The sequence below is a fragment of the Dendrobates tinctorius genome, unplaced genomic scaffold, assembly GCF_039654945.1.
Source record: "Dendrobates tinctorius isolate UK_male_01 unplaced genomic scaffold, ASM3965494v1 ptg000005l, whole genome shotgun sequence".
Lineage (NCBI taxonomy): Eukaryota > Metazoa > Chordata > Amphibia > Anura > Dendrobatidae > Dendrobates > Dendrobates tinctorius.
The window spans coordinates 14,198,152-14,213,532 of record NW_027361673.1 but is presented as its reverse complement, the minus strand read 5'-3'; the positions used below and the strand labels follow the sequence as shown (position 1 = coordinate 14,213,532).

Below are 15,381 nucleotides of genomic sequence, written 5' to 3'. Positions count from 1 at the left end.
TCTCTCAGATGGATTTCTTCTCTTTTTCGGCCTAATGATGGTCTGTTTCTCTTCCATTAAGAGCTCCTTTGACCGTATGTTGTGGGTTCACAGCAACAGCTTCCAAATACAAATTCCACACTTAGAATCGGCTCAGAGGAAATAGCCCATGCAGCCCATTAAATAGCTTTTGAGATAATTGTCTAATCACTTTTGGTTTCTTTAAAAAGAGGCAGCTATATATTAAACAGGTGTAATTCCTAAACCCTTATTCTAGTTAGGATGTGAGTACCATCAAATTAAAGCTGAGAGTCTGCACTTTAAGCCCATATTGATTATGTAACTTTATATTGAATATTATGGTAAATAGCTAAAATGCCCAAACTTGTGTCACTGGACCTGACTGTATATCTTATCATATTCACTGCTTTGCCGCTTCATTACCTTCAAAATGAAATTAGAAGCAAGGACGTAATCTTTTCTCTCATTTTTAGATTAGACACATAGGGTCCAAATTATCAAAGCTTTTATGCCATTATTCTGGTTTGAAAGCTTTAATAACTTGCATAATTTTGGCACAACTTGAGGCTATGCTAAAATTATCTGATTTTAGTCATTATCAAGCCAAAAACACCCAGCACCGACAAATTCGTGGTGAATGCGGTGTTTGCTAACACCAGTCCAGCAGTGACTGGAGTAGGATTTGTAGCAGGGTGCACACGGAAGTGCACGGCACTCGTCCAACTCTCTTGATTAATGAAGAGTTGTACGCCTTTTCAGGGACAAGGAGCGTTTGACTACAGCGCGTCACCTCATCAAGACCGGCATGATCAATGCAGGTCATGATGAATCGGGCGCTCAAGGTTGCTGTTGGCTGCCTGCTATCTCCTATGACCTCCCCAGAAGCATGCACGCTTATTTTGGCCGAGCATGCATGCTTTTTTCAATGCAGAGATGGAGTCAAACATTTCCAAACTTCTCTGACAGCTACTTTTCTCAATTATGATCCTTGATTCTCCCAACAACGGACAGTTAGGAGGTTCCCTTCCACATTAGATGTCAGCAGGACCTGCAAATATTACTATTTATGAGTATTTCTTAAGTTGACAATAGAGAATACGGTAGGTACATATCAGATAAAATACCTGTATTTCATCTAGAATAGATCCATCAATAGATCCAGAAAGGACAACTATAAAGGAATGACTTATTCCTCTCTTCTGTATGCACAGCCGTACACGGTAACTACAATATATCAGTCTCCTCCCTAGAACCAATAACCCTATCTCTGTTTTACAGGTATATTTAGCCCGAACAGAAGGTTCCTCCTCTGCTAAAATTGGCTGGAAGTTTGAATGTGCATCAGTGGGACTGAGCATTGAAAGTATAAGTGTCCGCTCCAGTAGCCAAACTTTCCATAGTGGAAACATAAACTGGCAGTTGCGTTCTCAAGAAACACAAGTGGAAGCTAATGCTGGTAAAGTTGGGCTAATGTTTATTATGAAAGTTATCTAAAAGTTTTAAAAGACAGTTAAAGTATTGACGGACAATACTCGAGAGCTCCTGGTCAGTCCTGAGAGGGCAAAACAAGTTCTTAGCTGTGGACTCCCACTAGCATATAATAATGCACCTACTAACATGGGTGGGCTCAATAATGTTTTTCTCAGAAGATATAAAAACTTAATGGAGGTTTTCTAGTTTCAGAAATCACGTTACCTTGCTGGTTTGTTTTAAGGAAAAAAAAAACCCTTACCTTTACTCACATTTCCTAGGTCCATCACTGATCTCCGACACTGCTTGTCTGTTATTGGCTGCAGCGCTGATGTCTCTTTGGCAGCAAATCAGTAATCTCAGAGGCTCATAGCATTAAATTCGGCAGAACCGCTGAGCTCAGTTATTAGTTGCAGCTCTGTCCACCTGACATCAGTGCTTTTGACTTGACACAGGACCCTGGGAGGGTTAGGAAAGCGCTGTCTGTTATTTTAAAATAAACTGCACTGTCAGGACAGGGAAACCCCTTAAAACTAAATAATTAGCATCTAATTAATCTAGGCTGGATGTCCAGTGTTAGAGTAAGGACACCTTTCTGTGTAGTGGCTGTTCTCTGGTAATGCAGTTCATCACCTGTTTACATCTGCTCATCACCAGAGCTGGAAACGGCTAATTAGTGAGGGTGCAGGATGTCTGACACCCACCAATCACATATTATTAACCTATCCTAAAAATGGTTCATCAGTATCATAAGCCTGTAAACCCCCCTCATTTTCTTATAGTAAAGTTAACCTTTTAGTGGGTCCAGGGTTTATCACGTCTTTTTCACAGCACTTTTGGACGATCCCGTCCTGTACGTACATCAACAAAGTTTTGTTAAAATGCATCTGTACAGGAGAGCTGTCCTCCTGATGGTGATCTGTTGATTGAGGATCTTTACATTGCAAGAATACTGCTTCCGAATAGTTGCCACGCTGGGGATCTTCGACGCTTTACTGCATACAGCTTCATTATTGAGTTGAGCTGTACAAGTCTACACACCATAAGCTACCCCATACTTGCTGTACTTCTCACATCTGAGAACCCAATTTACATATTCACCGCCATTGTCTTTCCAAAGCTCGATGTGGCACCTCTTCTTGCGGAAGCTAAGCGCACAGCTAGAGGTCCATCATATGCATTACAGCATGCCTAAATTGTTGATTTCAGTGGGACCAGCCAACCATCGGATATGTATGAGACCTTCCCACATTTCCCGACAGATGATGTAGTGGGGATAAGGGTCGGGTAGGTGGAATTCAAGCACCAGATTTCTTTTGTTTTCCATGTAGATAAGGGGCTGCTGGGCAAGTGTGGCAGCAACTTCTCTCTCCCTGTAGACTACAGAATCAAGCAAATAATTCACATGTAGGGGGACAAAGCTATGGGCTGTACAAGCATTCACCTGACAGCTGTGTACCGTGCCCCTTTAGAGATGGATGAGACATGCCCCACACTTGCATTGCCCTGAATGGTGTGTAGTTCACTTTTTGACTTTTTTGTTGTTCTTTTCTATATAAACCATTATTCAATAAATTGGTCTTCCCTTCGCAGATACAGCCCTGCATTCTTACCCAGAATTTAGTAATGCGTCTGACGTCGTACTCGAAGCTGATTTGAGCGGCGGCGAAGAAGATGCTGCCTGGCAACATACACAATTGTTTCGAGAGAGCCTCAGTGCGACTGAACACTCTTTGGAAATTATTATCACTCTTAAAGAACGATCCTAGTCTAGTATTTTTACATATGTAAGTATGGTTTGTCTGGTGTTACGAGGTTTCTGTCGGGATCCAGCCGTGCGATGGAGAGATTACAGCGTTTCCATGGACAGTTTGACGCCATCTTTACTGTTGTACGGTTTTCCCCCGAGGTGCACATACAAGGACACACTGGATGGCGATGAAGCTGGCGACTTCTGGATCAGAGTTTTTAGAACATTAAAGGTTTTATTGCGTTCGTTTTTAAAAATCCAACTGAACAATATCATGTCTGTTAAAAGGATTTTGGAAGCCATATCTTTTGCTTGATAGATTAAGTCTAAGGCTTTGACAGTTGTAGCGTTTTACATGCACTTTTTACTAGAAATGTTTTTTTTTTTCATTATCAAAAGTGTCTAAAAGAAAAAAAAGTCTCCCCATTGGCTACAGCAGCAATTACAGGTCAGCTTTCATTTTTTTATCCCCTTCCCACGTCCGCAAATTTTAGTTTGTTCCCCTTTTTCTTCCAAGATCCCTGTGAATCTCTCCGTCTCCCTAGATGTATGAGGGCCTGCTAATTTTCACAATGAGTTGGCGTTTTTAACCCTTTTCCGACATGTGCCATAATAATACGCACATGTTGGATTCCCCTTTTTGGTGCGGGCTTCGGCGCTGAGCCTGCACCTTTCCAGTCAAATGACAGCTGATCTATACAGCTGACATGTGCCCGCAACTGCCGCCGGTGGAATCGCGATCCTCCCGCGGCTGTTAACTAGTTAAATGCCGCTGTCAATCTCTGACAGCGGCATTTAACTCGCGCTTACAGGAAATACGTCACTGGCTCCGCCCATCTGTGAACCCATATCATGATCGCAGGTCACCGATGGGTCGGCATGATAACCAAAGGGTCTGCAGCAGGCCTCTGTGGTTGTCATTGCCAGATTGCTATGAGCACCACCCGGTGGACAGCGCTCAGAAAAGGTGAGCACTTCTGCTACACACAGACAATCTGATCATATGTGTGTAGCAGAGGCAATCAAAGTACTCCAGCTTCTAGTCTCCCATGGAGACTATTGAAGCAAGCAAAAAGTAAAACAAAGTTTAAATCACCCCCCTTTCAGCCAATTCAAAATAAAACAATTAAAAAAATCAAATATACACATATTTGGTATTGCCGAATATATCAATATAAAAAAAATTAGCCCGATCGCTAAACGACGTAACGAGAAAAAAATCAGAATGCCAGAAATGTTTTTTTTGGTCGCCGCTACATTGCAATAAAATGCAATATCGGGAGATCAAAACATTGTATCTATACCAAAATTGTATTAATAAAAACATCAGCTCGGCGTGCAAAAAATAAGCCCTCACCCGCCCAAGATCACGAAAAATGGAGACGCTACAGGTCTGGGAAAATTGCAGAAAAAACTTTTTTTTAACTCATTTTGGAATTTTTTTCATCGCTTAAGTAAAAAAGAACCTATACATGATGGTGTCTGTGAACTCGTAATGACCTGGAGAATCAAAATGGCAGCTCAGTTTTAGCGTTTAGTGAATATGGTAAAAAAAAAACTATGGAATTGCACTTTTTTTTGCAATTTCACTGCACTTGGAAAATGGCCCCGTGTTAAGAGGTTAAAGGAACAATTCATTTCACCATATTAAGCACTAATTAAAAAAAAAACTATCCAAGTGGGGTGAAACAGTCAAAAAAACAAAATACAAATTGTGCTATTGTTTTTGGGGGTTTTGTTTACACGCCAATCAGTGTGCTGTAAAACAAGGATCTGGCAACATGATTCTCCAGGTCAGAACATCTACTGTCATAGCAAGTGTATATTTTTTTAATTATTTTAATGGTTTTAAAAAAAAAATCAAAACTTTGCAAAAAAGAAAAAAAAATAATTTGGTTCGCCATTTTTTGAGACCCAGAAACTTTTTTTCTTCCATCAAGGATCAGGTCAGAGCTTGTTTCTCTGTCGCTTCATTGGGGGACACAGGAGACCATGGTTAAGTGGATCTCGCCTCCTCAGGGGAAAAGCTGGACAAAATAATTTTGGATGGCTAGAGAACCATGCTTCCACAAAAGACAACGCCTCGTATTTCATCCATTTGAAAGACTCAGTTTCAATCCTTTCGTCAGTTTCTGCCTACTCTGCAAGAGAGGCTGGTTGTGTCTCAAGAAAAGAAGAGACCATACTTCAAGCCAACTTCTTCTTGGCGCCCACATACTTTCAAGCCTCCAAGTCATCACGCACCAGGACATGGAGGGGGTTCACCCCCACTTGGCATCCCTCTTGAGGTGGGCAGTGAGATCCGCGGAACATGGTCTGTGTCCCCCAATGAAGGGTACAAGAAACAGATTTACAAAAATCCTCTTTTTTGGGTGGCAAGCTGCCATTTTTATTGAAAACATTCTGGGGTGCCAGAGATGTTTTGATTTTTTTTAAATTACATTTTTGGGATGAATTCTGCAATAAAAAAAAATGGCGATTTTGGAGATTTGACTTTTTTTTTAAACAAGTTAAACATTTTATATTTTGATAAATTGGACTTTTACAGCCAACACCAAACACATTTATTTTTAACATTTCTTTAAGTGAGAAAAAGGTGATTTAAATGTGTATATAAATTTTTTTTTTAATTCCTTTATTAAATTTTTTTATTTTTTCGTTCCCTTGGGGGGACGTGAAGTGATCATTTGATCGTTTGTACTAATATACTGGAATGCTACAGTATTGAAGTATATAGTGAAATTGATGTTTTCCTATGAGTCCCGGCCACTGGTTAAGTCGGGGGCCTCAAAGGGGTTAAACTCTGGTAAAATGAAAGCGGTGATTGTTTGCCTTAGCCAATATTTAGACACTTCTCATAAAATGACAATCTTGCTACCAAGCTAAATGTACCATTGTAGTGAAAACGAGTTTATAAAATCCTATTGTCACTGTTCAGTCGAACATCGGATTGTCAGTAGGGGATTTTGCATTTTCTTAGTTTCTCTCTTGAGAGAAGATACACTTGTACAATGTTTAAGCCCCTATTTTAAAGGGGTCGCCAAACTACTAGGACAACCCCTTTTCATTCTTCATGTTTGGTCCCATTAAACCAACACTCGCCTCCTGTTCCCGCTGTATTTGAAATCGTGTTCCCGGGGCTCACATGAAGTTATGTCACGTGAGCCCTGTGCCCATTCAACACCGGCATCACTATCCCCGCCTTCGGACGTATTGAACGTCAACAGGAAGTCAGGGCTGCAGCTGCTCTTTGACAGTGACGCCAACGCTGAATGGGCACAGGGCTCATGTGACATAATAACTTGTCGTGAGCCCTTGTAACTCAGGCGCTGGCATGGAAGGTGGATATAGATGTTTTTATTTATACGGGGCCAAACACTAGGAATGAGAAGTGTTTTTTCTAGTAGTGAACAACCCCATTAATACCGCAACATATTCCTATTTCTTTTTTTATTCCTCCTAGAAATACATGATTAAATTGACACCACCCCACTGGCAAAGGAAATGGTAGCAGCCACGCGTCAATTTTTGCTGTTAGCAGAAGGTATATATGACGAGCTGCAAGTTATTTTGTCTTAGTAACTTTATGGGGAATGCAAAGAAAGATGCCAGGAGAGCGGATGTGTCGTTTGTGGGTTTTTTTTTTCCCTTTTTGAACAATGCCACTTGCAGTTATGCATAGAGTCAGTACTAAACAGGTTTCTGGCTGTATTTTAGAGGCAGAAATTGTGCCTATTTTCCGATTTCTTATTTGCATAAAACTAGATCTGAAATTTCTTTTCATTGTATTTCTGTGTGAAGCAAGAAGGATGATTGACCATCTTTTCATAGAACAATAATGAAAACCTGGTGCAATAAAGCTTTATGTATAAATGCAACATGGTTTTTAGTTTCGCAAGCACTAAGTTCCCATTATGGAGTGGTATCTCTCTTTTACTTAAAGCCCAGTGGAGCTCCTAATTCAGTTAAGGAAAGCTGACTACAGTATTACGACAAACTGAATCCATACACCAATTGTCATGTCTCGCATATTTAAATAAATCACTTATTTCTAAAGCCTTTACATCTACAATTCTGTCTTCCTGTACATGCACTGATTTGCATTTGTAGTAGGCGCTTTATTAATTCAGGTTATCCAACTTCCCCAAAAATATGCAAACCTTTAAGAGGTATTCCATCTCCAAGATCCTATCCCAATAGTTTTTTTTATTTGCCATGTCTCTTTCCTCATGTGTAGACATTGCAGGACCTTAGGTATCCATGGTTACAACCAGTGATATGCTAGGGGTAACCATGGATACCTAAGGTCCTGCAATGCCTGCACATGAGGAAAGAAACATAGCAAATCAGAAAAACTACAGTGTGTGACGTGAGTCACTATAGTAAATATTAGTCCCAGAAGTGGAGAAAAAGACTACAATAACAGATAGTAAAAATATATACTACTTACAGTAAAGTCATAAGTAAATAAGTAAAGAGAGGTCACAAAATTCGAGGTCAGGTCCAGGAAATGGCACAGTACAACAGTGGGTAGTCAGGGACGAAATCCAATTCACGAACCAAGGTCAGGAAAACCAGTAAGGCAATATAGTTTACAGGGAGCAGGCAAAAGAGAAGTTAGGTCAAAAGCAAAGGGTCTGAGTCCGGGAAGAGAATCAAGTCAGGCACAGACACAGAGGGATCAGTCTTACACAGGCAGCAACAAGTGTATGACTGACACTGGACGGAACAGCTAGCCTGCTTAACCCCTTAATGTCTATGGATGTGCACAGTCCGTCATGGCAGGATGTAACTTCCCGCACCAGGACGGACTGTGCACGTCCTGCCTTTGAACTGTCACTGCCTGTAAACACGCAGTTTCAGTTCAGTGCGGACAGCTGTTTATGACAGCTGAGAGGCACAGCAAGGGGGGCAGGGTCCTAGTTATCCCCTTCAGTGAACACTGTAAAAAAAAAAAAACATAAAAAAGTAGTAAATTATACTTTTTCCAAGCAGTATCATCATACCGCTTGGAAAAAGTGTAATAACACGCGATCAAAAAGACGGATATAAATAAACATAGTACCGCTGAAAACGTCATCTTGTCCCGCAAAAAACGAGCCACCATACAGCATCATCAGCGAAAAAATAAAAAAATTATAGCTCGCAGAATAAAGTGATGCAAAAATAATAATTTTTTTCTATAAAAGTTTTTATTGTGTAAAAAACACCAAAACATAAAAAAGATATAAATGAGGTATCACTGTAATCGTAGTCACCCGAAGAATAAAGCTGCCATACTAATTTTACCACACGCGGAACGGAGAAAAAAATAAAAATCCTGAATTGCTAGTTTTTGTTCATTCTGCCTCCACAAAAATCGGAATAGAAATCGATCAAAAAACGTTATGTGCCCGAAAATAGTACCAATAAAAACGGACGAAATATGGAAAAATTGTAGCTCTAAAAATACGGTGATACAAAAATTTCTTACAAAAATTCTTACAAAAAAAGCATCTTTTAGTGTGTGACAGAAGATAAACACGAAAAAAGTATATAAATCTAGTATTGCTGTAATCATACCGACCCGAGGAATAAAGTCACCTAATCACTAATATCGCACGAGGAACGGCGTAAAAAATAAAACCAATTCTTCACCTTTTGTGGATTTGTGCATTCTGCCTCCCAAGGATCGCAGCGTACTCAGGACAAATTGCACAACAACTTTTGAGGTCTAATTTCTCCTGTTACCCTTGTGAAAATAAAAATTTGGGGGCAAAAAGATCATTTTTGTGGAAAACAATGTGATTTTTTTTTATTTTTACGGCTCTACGTTATAAACTTGTTTGAAGCACTTGGGGGTTCAAAGTGCTCACCACACATTTAGATAAGCTCCTTGGGGGGTCTAGTTTCCAAAATGGGGTCACTTGTTGGCGGTTTCCACTGTTTAGGCACATCAGGGGCTCTACAAACGCAACATGACACCCGCAGACCATTCCATCAAAGTCTGCATTCCAAAGCAGCGCTCCTTCCCTTCTGAACTCTGCCATGCGCCCAAACAGTGGTTCCACCCCACATATGGGGTATCCGCGTACTCAGGACAAATTGCACAACAACTTTTGGGGTCCTATTTCTCCTGCTACCCTTGTGAAAATAAAAATTTGTGGGCAAAAAGATCATTTTTGTGGAAAAAAATTATTTTATTGTCACGGCTCTACGTTATAAACTTCTGAAGCACTTGGGGGTTCAAACTGCTCACCACACATCTAGATAAGCTCCTTGCGGGGTCTAGTTTCCAAAATGGTGTCAGTTGTAGGGGGTTTCCACTGTTTAGGTACATCAGGGCCTCTCCAAATGCGACATGGCTTCAGCTCTCGATTCCAGCCAATTTTACATTCAAAATCTCAAACGCCGCTCTTTCCCTTCTGCGCCCTGCCGTGCGCCTAAAGATTGGTCTTCCTCCAAACATTGGGGTATCGGTGTACTCAGGAGAAATTGCACAACAAATATTGTGATTCATTTTCTCCTGAAACCCTTGACAAAATAAAAAAAAATTGTGTCCAAAGAAAAATTTTGGGGAAAAAAAGTTAAATGTTAATTTTTTCCTTCCACATTGCTTCAATTCTTGTGAAGTACCTAAAGGGTTAATAAACTTCTTGAATGTGGTTCTGAACACCTTGAGGGGTGCAGTTTTTAGAATGGTGTCACTTTTGGGTATTTTCTGTCATATTGACCCCTCAAAGTGACTTCAAATGTGAGGTGGTCCCTAAAAAAATGGTTTTGTAAATTTTGGTGTAAAAATGAGAAATCACTGGACAAATTTTAACCCTTATAACTTCCTAAAAAAAAAAAATTTTGGTTCCAAAATTGTGCTGAGGTAAAGTAGCCATGTGGGAAATGTTATTTATTAACTATTTTTTGTGACATATCTCTGATTTAAGGGCATAAAAATTAAAAGCTTGAAAATTGCTAAATTTTAAAAAGTTTCGCAATATTTCCATTTTTTTATAAATAAACGCAAGTCATATCGAACAAATTCTACCACTAACATGAAGTACAATATGTCACGAAAAAACATTGTCAGAATCAGCTGGATCCGTTGAAACGTTCCAGAGTTATAAGCACATAAAGTGACAGTGGTCCGATTTCAAAATTAAGGCCTGGTCATTAACCTACAAAATGGCTTGGTCGTTAAGGGGTCAAGTAGAAGACTAATCAAGGAAGGTGAACACAGATGATTGCAGCACAGACCCAGCACAACCAAAACAGACTGACAGACTATACACACAAAGTAACATATCAGACAGGAACAGAGTGGAGATCGGGACACAGTTATTTGAAAAACTGTTTGCCCCTTTCCTGATTTCCTTATTCTTTTGCATGTTTGTCACACGAAAATGTTTCAGATCACCAAACAAATTTAAATATTAGACGAAGATAACGCATGTAATCACAAAATGCAGTTTATAAATTAAGGTCTTTATTATTAAGGGAAAAATAAATCGAAACCTACAGGGCTGTGTATGAAAAAATGATTGCCCCCCCCTTAAAACATAAATTAACTGTGGCGTATCACATCTTTTGGGAAGCGGAGTTCAAATCCTCTAGCCACACACGCAGGCCTGATTACTGCCACACTTGTTCTCAATCAATTAAATAGGACCAGCCTGACAAAATGAAGTAGACCAAAAGATCTTTGGTGATCCAAAGAAATTCTGGAAAAAATGAGAAACAGTAATTGAGATCGATCAGTCTGGGAAAGGCTGTAAAGCCATTTCTAAAGCTTTGTGACTCCAGCGAACCACAGTGAGAGCCATTATCCACAAATGACAAAAACATTGGACTGTGATGAACCTTCCCTGGAGTGGCCGGCCAGCCGACCAAAATTAACCCAAGAGAGAGACGACTCATCCAAGAGGTAACAAAAGACCCCACAACAACATCCAAAGAACAGCAGGCCTCACTTGTCTCAGTTAAGGTCAGTGTTCATAACTCCACCATAAGAAAGACTGGGCAAAAATGTCCAGCAGTTCCAAAATGAAAACCCCTGGTGAGCAATAAGAACATAAAAACTTGTCTCAGTTATGCCAGAAAACATCCTGATGATACCCAAGACTTTTGGGAGAATACTCTGTGGACTGATGAGACAAAAGTTGATCTTTTTGGAAGGTGTATATTCCATTACATCTGGTATAGAAGTAACAGCATTTCAGAAAATTAACATCACACTAACAGTAAAATATGGTGGTGGTAGTTTGATGGTCTGGGGCTGTTTTGCTGCTACAGGACCTGGAGAAAATTGCAGTGGTAAATGGCAGCGTTAATTCTGCTGTCTATCAAAAAATCCTGAAGGAGAATGTCCGGCCATCTGTTCATGACCTCAAGTTGAAGCGCACTTGGTTTATGCAGCAGGACAAGGATCCAAAACACATCAGCAAGTCCACGTCTGAATGGGTTAAGAAAAACAAAATTAAGACTTTGGAGTAGCCTACTTAAAGTGCTGACCTTTATCAGATTGAGATGCTGTGCATTGGCCTTAAAAAGGTGATTCATGCTCAGAAACCCTCCACTGTTGCTTGAATTACAACAATTCTGCAAAGATGAGTGGGGCAAAATTCCTCCAGAGCTTTGTAAAAGACTTATTACAAGTTATCACAAACACTTAACTGCAGTTGTTGCTGCTAAGTGTGGCTCGACCAGTTATGAGGTTTAGAGGGCAATCACTTTTTCACACAGGGCCCTGTAAGTTTGGATTTCTTTTTCCCTTAATAACAAAGACCTTCATTTAAAAACTGCATTTTGTGGTTACTTGTGTTATCTTTGTCTAATATTTAATTTTTTTTGGTGACCTGAAACATTTCAGTGTATCAAACATGCAAAAGAAGAGGAAATCTGGATGGGGCAAACATTTTTTCACACAATTGAATACTAGATTTCTAATTGGAGGTATTTGCTAATATTATTATTATTACATCTACTACATAATGGGATAGCATCTTGGAGATGGGAATATCCCTTTAAAGTGAACCTGTCAGGTCATGCTGTTCAAACCGCTGGTTCTCTCAAATGTTCCAACGTTACAGAAAAAATATTCTTTGAAGATCTGGCTCTTCCCAGGTGACTGACAGGTCTGTTCTCTTATGTGACCCATCAATCACCTGCAGCAGTACTAGGAAAACCAGCTGGGGCCTCATCCGGACTAGTCTAGCCTTTGGCTATGGTCCCCGGCCAAATCGTCAAAGTATATTTATTCTGAAATGTTAAAGTGATCACAAGGCCTCACAGTAGTGCAATGTATTATATAAGTGATAAAAAATGTATGTTCAAAGTTCTGAAGTATTTAGAAGTATACAAAAATTCAACCACAATTCACTGTTTTATTGTAAAACATGCTTAATTATTAAACCAAACAAAACCTAAAAGTCTGAATTGATTTAAGGTAAGACACAGGCAGACACAACACAGTGCATGGACTTGCCAGCAGCTCTCCTGACCCCCGAGCAAGACGGCTTCATGTATTTCCATGCAGCTGTCACTCTCAGGTCATGAGACCCAACGGCCCGTCTGTGCACTGCATCCTGATCTCAGTATGATTTATACAGCCGTCTGACTGTGCCCTTAAAGAAGCACTAACATTATTTTTTTTCACTTCGCAAACCTTTGTAAATGTTATACTGTATTGTCAGTGTATTGATATATTTGCCGATTGCTGTCTTCTACGGTATCCAGTGACGATCTGCTCCACTTGAGTCATATGACATTGACCCCAGAGGGGCGTTTACAAAGTAAGCCTATGGAGTACCTACAGGTGCTGGAATCCTATTTACGCTATCATCAAAAAGTTAATTTATTTCGGTTCTTCAATACAAAAAGTGAATCTCATACAGTGGGGGAAATAACTGTTTGATCCCTTGCTGATTTGTAAGTTTGCCCACTGACAAAGACATGGACAGTCTATAATTTTAAAGGTAGGTTAATTTTAACATTGAGAAATAGAATAACAAAAATAAATTCCAGAAAATGACATTGTATAAATTATATAAATTTATTTGCATTTTGCAGTGAGAAATAAGTATTTGATTCCCCACCAACCATTAAGAGTTCTAGCTCCTACAGACCTGTTAGATGCTCCTAATCAACTCGTTACCTGCAATAAAGACAGCTGTATTACATAGTCACCTTTATAAAATACTCCTGTCAAGACTCAATTAATCAGCCAGACTCTAACCTCTACAACATGGGCAAGACCAAAGAGCTTTCTAAGGATGTCAGGGACAAGATCCTAGACCTGCACAAAGCTGGAATGGGCTACAAAACCATATGTTTTGAACAGCTGACATGTCGCTGGAACAGCCGCGGGTGGAATCGCGTGTATGAGGACGTGTGTATGCCAGTGATTAAAGAGGTTGTTCCCTTTCTGACAATTCTCTGCCTCACCTGCCGTTTGTTGAAACAGAAACCATGCTGTATTCAGTCTAGGCCGCTGCTCAAGGTGCCTGGCATTGGCTGCAGCCTGCCTGACTTGAATCCCTGGCTCCGTACGTCCAGCACTGACAGTGAAGGAGCCCAGCAAGCGTGCGCACACAGTATCAGTGTGGATGCACTCTCATCCTTCTCTCCTGTCTGCAGCAACCACTCGCTACTGTGTGATTTTCTGTGCAATGAAAGGCCACTAAGCAGGAGACTAGGATGACAGCGTGTCTGCACATCTACAACGTCAGTGAGGATAGGATGTGCAAGGACAGGGATTCAATTCAGGCAGCTCTCAATCTGGGCAAACACGCACAGTCAATCAAGCTAAAGGGAATTGCTCGGTATGGTGATTCAAGGGGTAGAATGGTACTGGCACTGAGCGCTCTGCTTTGCCAGGATAAGGCTGGTTTCACATTTGCGCTTTTGTGCGCAGCGCATCGTGCGCACTGCGCACCTATGTTTAACATGACGTGCGCATGGTCTTGCGCACACTTGCGTTTTCATGCGCATGCGTTTTTTTGTCTTTTGCGCCAGGCGCGCCAGACGCAACATGTTGGATTTTTTTGGTGCGCCCTGTCTCGGCAAAAAAACGCATGCGCACGCTTGCGCACGGAATGCGCAAAAACGACACATTGAAGTCTATGGTAACGCATGCGTGCGCATTGTCTTGCGCACGGTTGCGTTTTTTGGCGCATGCGTTTTTGAGTGAAACAAGTCTAGAATGTTCTCTAGACAATGGAAAAAATGTCACACCTAAAAACGCATGTGCATAAAAAAACGCAAACGCATGCAAAAACGCATGTAAAACGCAGCAACGCTGTGTTTTTTTGACGCATCAGCGTGCGCATGACGTTAAAAAAACGCGCGTTTGTTTTACGTTTTTCTTTGCGTTTTTTATGCGCCCGATGCGCTGCGCAAAAAAACGCTAATGTGAAACTAGCCTTACACTTGAAATTAAATGATTTTTCGGAAAAATTTAAATTTATACAGCGGGTATGATTTTTATAAGGTCTAAGCCCCCTGTAGGACTGTATAAGTAGTTTAAATAGAGTTTTAGGAATGACCAACTCCATTTAAATATGCTGGTTAGGGCTTAGATAAACAGGCGATGGCAAGGGATAGGGCTGAGTGGTCAGGTGGGATTTGGACAGTAGGGTGGAAAGCTTTTCATCGATATTGGTGGAGAAAGTATTATTGTGCATTGCTTATATAGAACCAGTGCTTTACAGACATTATCATCACTGTCCCCAGTGGGGCTCACAGTCTAAATTCTCTATCATTTCGTCTCTGGAGCAGGTTATCTGGGGATAAAACTAAATGTCGAAGCTTTCTCTGATGTTCACAATCTTTTCTTGAAATATGCGGCAAAAATGAATAATTGTTTGTGGTTAATGGACAAGATATTAAAGTAACGATGTCCTCCTTATCTGAGTTAATGGCACACTGGACGTTGCTTGTTTGCATGTCACATGGTAAAGAGGTTAATTTTAATCAATAGATCTTGGAATAATAATAATTTCCACAATTGGATGTGTTTGAATAAAATGTTCCTGTGCTGAGATAATCTTATAAATGTGCCCCTGACCATACAGGAACAAGATCTGATCATACCACAGGGGAGGAAGCCAAAGATAGTATACAGACAAGACAGCACATTTTCACAACTGATTCTTTTTGTGAGATAAAGCATTTCCCTGCTTGTTTTTAAA

General features: G+C 40.4%; 1 protein-coding gene across 4 annotated transcripts in view; it reads left to right on the top strand.

Moving 5' to 3' along the window:
* NGLY1 (N-glycanase 1) overlaps positions 1-7,279 on the top strand; it is a 50,712-nt gene extending 43,433 nt beyond the window's left edge. For all 4 annotated transcript variants that reach the window (XM_073568398.1, XM_073568393.1, XM_073568416.1 and 1 more), the window contains 2 exons: positions 1,279-1,456; positions 3,064-7,279. In XM_073568398.1, the coding sequence (XP_073424499.1) occupies positions 1,279-1,456; positions 3,064-3,239 (354 nt within the window). In that variant the 3' untranslated portion in view covers positions 3,240-7,279. The remainder of the gene's footprint in view (positions 1-1,278; positions 1,457-3,063) is intronic.
* Positions 7,280-15,381: the final 8,102 nt, after the last annotated feature.